This window comes from Vollenhovia emeryi, unplaced genomic scaffold (assembly GCF_000949405.1).
Source record: "Vollenhovia emeryi isolate VEMERY1.0 unplaced genomic scaffold, V.emery_V1.0 DF939407.1, whole genome shotgun sequence".
NCBI lineage: Eukaryota > Metazoa > Arthropoda > Insecta > Hymenoptera > Formicidae > Vollenhovia > Vollenhovia emeryi.
In genome coordinates this window covers 8710-17519 of record NW_011966959.1, presented here as the reverse complement: position 1 = coordinate 17519, position 8810 = coordinate 8710, and the positions used below count along the sequence as shown (strand labels likewise).

Here is an 8810-nt window from a genome sequence, read left to right as displayed (position 1 = left end):
CGATGGGGGAAGGGGGGTGGGGCTCGCGCAGCGCGCCGTGCTAAAGACACGAGCAACTTCACGTGGAAAGTTGCAAACCCATGTGAAATCGTATATGTACTGTAAGGTACATGCTTAGATAGGAGGAAAGATATAAAATTTAGAGTCCATCATTTTTCTTGAAAACTATTACTTGTACAGTAAAAATTAATAGAACATAAAATGTATATTTTAAAGTGATCAACAACTTTTGTTTAAAACATTTTTCAAAATTTTTAATATTTGTGTCTGAAAATTACATAGAATTGGTCGACATTGTTTTTTAAATATCTTTTTAACGAACTACGAGCGACGGCTAAAACCTCTTCAAGGTCACTTAGGAGGGCGACCTTGACAACATATGTCAAGGTCAAGGTCATCGGGGCGGGCTCCCCTCATCGATATATTTACCCTTGGCCGACAGGTCACTTGACCGACAGCATGACTTAACCGACAAATTATTTGACCGACAAACACACTTGGCCGACAGGTCACTTGACCGACAGTATGATTTGACCGACAAATTACTTGACCGACAGTATGACTTGACCGACAAATTACTTTACCGGCAAACACACTTGGTCGATAATATCATTTGAAAGACAAATTATTTCACTGACAAGTACACTTGACTGACAGTATCACTTGACCGACAAATTAGTTCCCGACTTCCACGCGAAGCGACACCACCCCACACCGACCCCTGCTTTCAGGGCGAAACTAGATCCAGCGTTATACGGTTCCACAAGGGTTCCCGACTTCCACGCGAAGCGACACCACCCCACACCGACCCCTGCTTTCAGGGCGAACTAGATCCACGCGTTATACAGTTCCACAAGGGTTCCCGACTTCCACGCGAAGCGACACCACCCCACACCGACCCCTGCTTTCAAGGCGAAATTAGATCCACGCGTTATATGGTTCCACAAGAGGTTTGTTTTCTGTTCCTGCACTGGTGAACTGGTGCAATAAGCTAGAATGAGAAAAATATACTTGTCGTACTCTAATTTATTGCACTAGTTCACCAGCGCAGGAACAGAAAACAAACCTAAGGATTCCCGACAAGGTGTGCCCTGGTAACGACATGTGTCGGCTAAGTTATGGACGTTATAAGTTAAACACGCTATTGGTGAAATAATTTGTCGGTCAAGTGATCTGTCGACCAAGTGTGTTTGTCGGTCAAGTAATTTGTCGGTCAAGTCATAGTGTCGGTCAAGTGGTGTCGGTCAAGTAACTTGTCGGTCAAATGATTGTCGGCGAACTGTACTGGACCCATATATTATAAGTTGTATGTTTCCTTTGCAGTTTGCTGGAAGCGTCTTTGGTTTAGCCCTACAGTCGTCGTATTCTATCTAAACATTGTCTTGGAAACTCACAGCCGTGAAATATCCTGCAACTTTTTGTAGTTTTCTTGTAGGTGCTGGTGGTTTAAAAATAATTGCTCCTCTTAACCCTAAAACCTGACACGTCAAAAAGTTACGTAAACTCTAAACATGGGTAAATTTTACCCAGCGCATTTTCATTTGCTAATAACTCTCGGAAAAATGGTCGAAATTCAATGTTTTTTTTTAATCGGTGTAGAAAACATCGAGGAAGATAATTATGCTAACAGTTTTGCGGTTAAATAAAATTGAAGAAAATTATGATAAAAAAACAAAACACATGTTTCTTCAAAATTCGCTTTTCTCTAAAAAATTAATAACTTTTTAACTATAACAGATAAAGCAATGAGGCAAACGCGATCTTAAAGAAGACGGTTAATTCTTTGAGAAAATCTAGGAGCAGATCGCTGGTTATTAAAAAAACTATATTTTTTACAAAAGGAATATAGGTCTGTTCGATCAAGATATGGATGGGACCTTTTGTGGGTTTATTTACTTAATAACTCTATTTTCCCTTTCAAAATTGTTTTATTATAAGAAAATGCATTATTATGTATTATTTGTTATTTATATATAATTTCACTTCTATTGCATAATATATGTTATATATAATAAATATACTTATTTGATAAAATTATAACCTCTAAAGCACATTTATCATACATCAGCAACCAAGTTTTCAATAAAAACTAGAAAGAAAGATATAAATCTATTACAAACAAGAAAAAATTAAAAATGAATTTTCCAACGAAAACCCTAAACATGGGTAAAATTTACCTGAACGAAATTTTGCTGTCTTCCCTGTCGAAAACGGTTAGGTGAGAAAACAGCTGAGTTACGCCTTCCAACAAAGGAATTAGTTAACTAATTTTGGCCCTAGTATAGTACTGCCAACTCCTCATATTTTCAGAGCGGTAATGTTCGAAAAGTTGGTCTGGGTAAATTTTACCCATGTGTCGGGTTCTAGGGTTAAAGTAAAATTTGTTGGCGTAAAGGAGCAATGCATGGTTTTAGGTATTTTGCTTAATTCTACACCAATATCAGCATTGTAAGTGTCATACACCTCTAATATGATGAATAAACCTATAATAAAATTATTAAATATGTTATATAATAATATAAAACCATTAAAGGGCTTGCTGTAACACTACTGCTAACATACATTTTCTCCGTTGTTACAAAATGTGGGTTGTATTGTAGTAACGATGTATGTTAATTGTTTTTCTATTACCCTCTTTAATTTACGTGTATCAGTCAAGTATTATGGAGAGCTGGACTATTATATTCAATATATAATATTTAAAAAATTTAATAATTATTACAGCAACAAGAGTGTATTATAGAAATAAAGTTAATTTTATATATTAAAGTCTGAAAATTTTATAATATATTAAAGTTTAAAAAAATATATTGATGTCTGAAATAGAAGTGTGAAGTTTTGAAAGAATTAAAATAGATTTTATAGATAGCAACTAGCGCTATATAAGCTTTAATATGAGTAGCCAATATGTAAAAGCAGTTATATCCAAAAATATGTAAAAATTGAATTTTGAATTAAACGATTTATGATCACTACATAAGTTGCCGGCAAATTACTGGCAAATTGCTTTTCAAAGATGCTATATCGTGAATGCATCAATTTGCCAATGCGGACTCTGCTGTTATAATTTTGATAGCAGCACGTGTCATGAGATTGCAAACAACATATCACTAACATACATTGTTGTGAAGGAACATTTTCTTCTTCCAAGACGTGATTAGATGAATGTTTGATAAGTATCAACAAGCTACAGAAAATTTTAAATAAGGCATAAAAATGAGTAGCCTAGATTTACTAATTTAATAATATTATTTCTATTGCGCAAAATAGGAATGTCTTTTAATTTCGTTCTTTCTAGATTAAAACACATATTATTTTTGTCTAAATATCTTGATTTTTTTCGTCGATTTTGTTAAATTACGCATTTTAATTTTAAATTACAATTTTCAACTTTGTTACTATCTATAGCGTGTAATATATCATCCTTAGATATATTCCGACATGAAATACATATTCTATGAGTACTGTATACGTCTTTACTACTAAAAGTTTTAGAACATGTATCAAATACAGATCTATTGCATACAATACAAACGTGATACTGATTACTTAGCTTATCACTCGATTTGCATAACGAGCATATTGATAGAATATCTTTATTTGTAACTAAATTTTTTTCATCATTTGCCTCTTTTTCTATTTTAGTTTCCTGATTTTCTTCCGTATCAGATAAAATCTTCGTGGCTTTTTGCGTATCAACACTTTTCATACGCCCGTTAATGTAGTCTATATGCCAGGCACAAGAATTGATGGTAATGAATGATCATGAACCCCCACATTTGTATGAAGCAAAAACGTTAAGAAATGTAAAAGAAGAATACAATCAATATTTATGCTTCGACAAAGATCCAGTTAAGTCATTATTGGTAGCACAGGAAAGTACATACAAAAATATGATACATAATTTAGGATTAAATCCGTTTTTCGTTCATTACTGGTCTACTTGCTGTATATAGGGAATATGCCGCACGAAATTGCTGTTCAATCGCTATCAATGCCACCGGCAGTATAATTAAAAAACTTAATAGACCGAATAATAACAAATCTAAGCACATCTTTTTATAAACATGTGTATTAAATACAGAAAATTGTTCTAATTTTGCGATAACTCAAATGGTGTCAGAAAGCTAAATAACAAATTCAATATCTTTCTGGTTGATGGAATGGCTGCGAGCAAAAATATCTGTTCCAAAAGAAGTAATATGCGATTCATCTAAGACTTTATACAGGGTGTTATTAAATTCATGTTACAACGCCTGAGGCGTGAAAGTACAAATCAAAACAAACATTTTTTACCAATACACATGGGGGCGGAAACGAACCCCTAACCCGCTGGAACACGCGAAAAGTTCAGGGTAGGCAACCCGTTGTGCACATCTTTTACTACGCTGGCCGCTACGTTTAAGAACAAATGTTGGGATTTTGTTTAAAACAACAGTTCAATTAAACAACGGTTTATTAACAGTTCTGTAAACCGATAACACATTTTAGAGCAAGGGCTCGAAATGACGACCACCTTGATCGACGCACAAGTGGCAACGGCGAATCATGTTTTCTTTTATCCTTTGCAACTTGCCTGGGGAAGCTCGTACCTCATCAAACGCTTGGATAATTCTTTCGGTGAGCTCTTCAACGGTTTGCACTGGCCGTAAACCACGGCATTTAGGAGTCAACGGGTGCCTACCCTGAACTCATCGCGCGTTCCAACGGGTTAGGAATTCGTTTCTGCCCTCATGTGTATTGGTAAAAAATGTTTGTTTTAATTTGTACTTTCACCCCTCAACGTTGTAACATGAATTTAGTAACACCCTGTATATATTAAAACACCGAGCAACTTCGTACAGTTTGTTTTGGTGGAAATCATTTTGAAAAATATACAGTATTTGCATATATTATTTTGCTTTTATTGTATACATCTCAACATAGGCTGCGTTCGGGGAGAGATGCTATTTAAGCGTTATGAGCGTGCTGTGTCCTTGTTACTTGCAAAAGTTGAACAAGGACAGAGTACGCTCATAGCGCTAAATAGCGTCTCCCCGAACGTAGCCATATAACCTCACAAAATTATTAATCATAAAATAAACTCATAAAGTACTATAAACACAAGCAAACCTTGTTGTCATTTTATGTGATCCAAATAGCTGATAATATGCAGTATTATATTCAATGCAATTTTTGTCTTTGTTATGTTGCTACTTTGCAAGTTTTCCGTGATTTCATAACATGTCTGCATTCTGACCCGCATATGAGCCCTCATCGGTGTCTATTCTTGACCTCAGGTTTTGCAGATGCATGTATGCAAAATGAGCTCAGAATGAACACATGTTGCTATTTGGGTATTAATCCTTCCTCCCCCCCCCCCCATAATAGAATTTGGAGTCGAAAAATACTGCGAGAGTAACGAATCGCGGTGTCTCATCTCTGTTGGTTCAAAATCAGACAGACAGACAGATAGACAGACAAACGGACAGTGAAGCGTAAATCCGACCGTGTAACCTTGTAGTACGTTTTGGATAATGCTAATACCGGCGGGGTATCTACTGAATTTTCGTGTTGGAACAATTCAGTAGTGATAAGGAAAAATATCGGACACAAAGAAAAAATAATAGGACGCCACCTACTTCCCTCCAATGTGTAAGAACAAAGTGATCCTATGATTTTTTTCCACTTTGACCAATTCAAAGATGTCGGACATAGCGAAAAAAAAATCATGGCCACTTTTACAAGTACCCATTTTAATCGGCAGAATCTCCCCTTTAAGATGCCGTAAAATTTTTATCATTTTGATTATTTTTCGTAAAGTTACATCAAGTTTAATAAAAAACGGAAAAATTCGATTTTTAATCTAATTTTAAAATAAATATTGTACAGTCAAAATTAACCTAAGTTTAAAAAGAAAGATTGTTTTTTACAGGATAGACTTTTAGCTTTCGATTACTTTTTAAAAAAATGGTGTACGATGATTGGTTCGGCTTTTATAGGCGGTCAAAGTGTTTAGGACGGTTTTTGCTTTGCTACGGAACAACTCGATGAAAAAAAATCGTAGAATTATTTTCAAAAAAGGGAATTGAAGAGAAAATTCTACGCTTTACAACGCAATAAACGAAATTTTGTTCCGATTTGATTTGCACTTCATGTGCCTTACCAAATTTGAAGAAAAATTTTACAATTTGTCAGGTGCCGCTTTTTAATATCATAACTTGGAACTAATAACGAATTAAATAAATCTGCAAGAGATTCTGAAAGTTGAAACTTCAACCTTCAAAATGCTTTTTTGGCGATTAAAATTGGATTATTTTCAACAAAGTTATAGCCAGTTGAAAATAACCTTTTTTCTTACGGAAGAAAGTGATCCCCTAATTTTTTTGCGGAGTGTAGTTATAAAACAAATATTGATCACAATAAAAGACAGTCTGAGCTATCCAGGCCTACTCTTCAAAACTCTTTTCACCGACTTTATTTTATAATAGTATGTATATCATGGTGGAAAAAGAAAGGTGAGTCAAGGCGCAGCGTAATTCCACCGACCAATAGTAAGCTGCCACCATGTCAGCCATTACTGCGGGGGAACCAGCAGATATTCAAAATAATAGAATGAATAAAATACATTTTCTTGCATAAAGAAGTGGCCGTTTATTTATTTTTTCGTGAAGAAGCAAATTAGGATGCATTTTTATTTCTAAACAAAATATAAGTCACTGAAAATTATTTTATTATGACATATTTTATTATGACAAGTTTCCTAACCTCTTCACATTAATATTCGTTTAGTTCTGTATTGCAGAAGTTCTTTACCGTGCCAAACTTCCATATCAAAATAACAAATTAAAAATTAAATTACCTGTTGAAAAAGTCACCGGAGAAACTATCTGAATGAATAAATATATCTTTTTAGAAGATTTTGATAACTCTCAGATTACAGTCATGTATTATTATATAAAATATGACACCATGTATACCACGGTATACATGACCAAGACCAAGTATGTGTTTGTAAAACAAGATGGCTGATTTGGTGAGTTGCGCAAAGCGAACGAAACTTGGTCGCCTGCCTTGACTCACCTTTCTTTTTCCACCATGTATGTATATGAAGTACCTATTCCTTATTTATTTATAATATAATAATGTATAATTTAGTGATTTTTTTATAATTACGACAACATAAGGTAATAGTAAATTTATTGTAATTTATGATAATATTAATATTTTTATGGCAGATTTATTGCTGATGATAATCGAATAATTTTGATCTTTATAAGCTAATCACGATATTCTATCTAATTCTAATATAAAGATTCCACTCAATTATACTTATAAATAGATATATGATGTCAAAAAATAAGGAGTATTGTGAGAATTTCTTTTTCTATTTACAGTATTAAAATCTAAGTATAATATAATTTACAATTGATTACAGAACATGAAAACACGGATACAATTAGTCAGTGATCAAAAGAGCATAGTGCGCAGTATCCTAAGAGATGATACTGCCATGGAAGACAATAATAATCATTATGGAGGACTACGTGGTGGCAAATCTTCTCCATTCGTGTCAACAAATAGCTTGACGTCTGCTACGCGCATAATCAATTATCGTATGTTTGGATCCCTCAGTGCGCCAAAACGTTACAAAGGTAAAATATTTCGCTGTATTCAAATCACCTTAAAAAATAACCTTTTTTAATAAAAAAGGTTTAAAAATGACGCCAAGTATAAGCGTCATCCAATCAAGAAGTATATAATTTATTATAGTTATTTGGATGAAATTCTAAAAATCGCGTATCGACAGGTTATTGTGCGGTCGACAATCCGTATCGACGCACAGTTTCTGAAAAGTCGAAATAGACGCGTAAACAACATCTTAAAGTTATATACACGTTATTGCGAATAGTATTATCACAGCCCCGGTGGTCGAGCTGGCTAAGACGCCCGTCACGGATTGTAGGGAGGTCCCAGGTTCGAATCCTGGCTGGAGTAATATTTTTCGCAATAAGAATTTTAATAACCTGATACGGTCAACAAAAATCGCTATAGCTAGTGTAGGTCGATAAAACTTATGAAATATTTGGATATCTTTTATTTAAACAAAATTTTTATCTTCTCCCCCTTCCAAAGTATCTTCTCTACAAAAGTAATATCACCAAATGGCGCCAACTAAACTGAATATTTTTGCAATCTAAGTACTTTATTATTTTTTATATTATTAAGAATGTTAATCCAAACAATATCATGCATAAAATTTTATTGGAAGAAATAAAGGAAATAATATTAATATTAATAATAATATTAATGAGACAAATTTTTAATACTTATTCAATAATGTGAACAAATTTAATACAACAAAATATTTTATTAAAAGATCGCTTTTTCTAATTTAATTTTGGTATACATATTGATCCTGATTCATGACATTATTGTTTATTTAAAAAACTTGGCGCTGCTAAACAACTAAAGATACATTCTAAACTTACAATTAATTCTAATCCCTAATCCATAACACCCGCGCACACACGTGCACGCACACGTATGCACAAAAGAAAGAAAGAGTTTAACACTTTAGTAAGGAAGGAGGAAGAGCGCAATTAACATTTGGTTTAGCAGCGCCAAGTTTTTTTAATAAACAATAGTGTCATGAATCAGGATCAATTTCCCAATCAACAAAATGATGTTTAAAAAATATTTTTTTAAATGTTTGAAAAACATTTTTTGAAACATTAAAAAAAACATTTAAATAATGGGATAAGTCCCCTTTTTCTCATGTAAAAAATATTTATTTTACATTTAAAAAAATATTTTTTTATTACTTAAAC

At 33.6% G+C, this 8810-nt stretch overlaps 1 protein-coding gene across 2 annotated transcripts in view; it reads left to right on the top strand.

Moving 5' to 3' along the window:
- Positions 1–7706, top strand: part of LOC105557911 — a 40693-nt gene extending 32987 nt beyond the window's left edge. Inside the window, exon 5 of one of the 2 annotated variants that reach the window (XR_001008635.1) lies at positions 7418–7496. Coding sequence is in view for 1 of the 2 variants with exons in the window: in XM_012005310.1 (XP_011860700.1) it covers positions 7418–7684 (267 nt within the window). In the remaining variant the exon portion in view is untranslated. Of the gene's footprint in view, positions 1–7417 lie in introns of both variants that reach the window. The other variant, XM_012005310.1, reaches the window with a different exon arrangement.
- The last annotated feature ends 1104 nt before the right edge of the window (positions 7707–8810 follow it).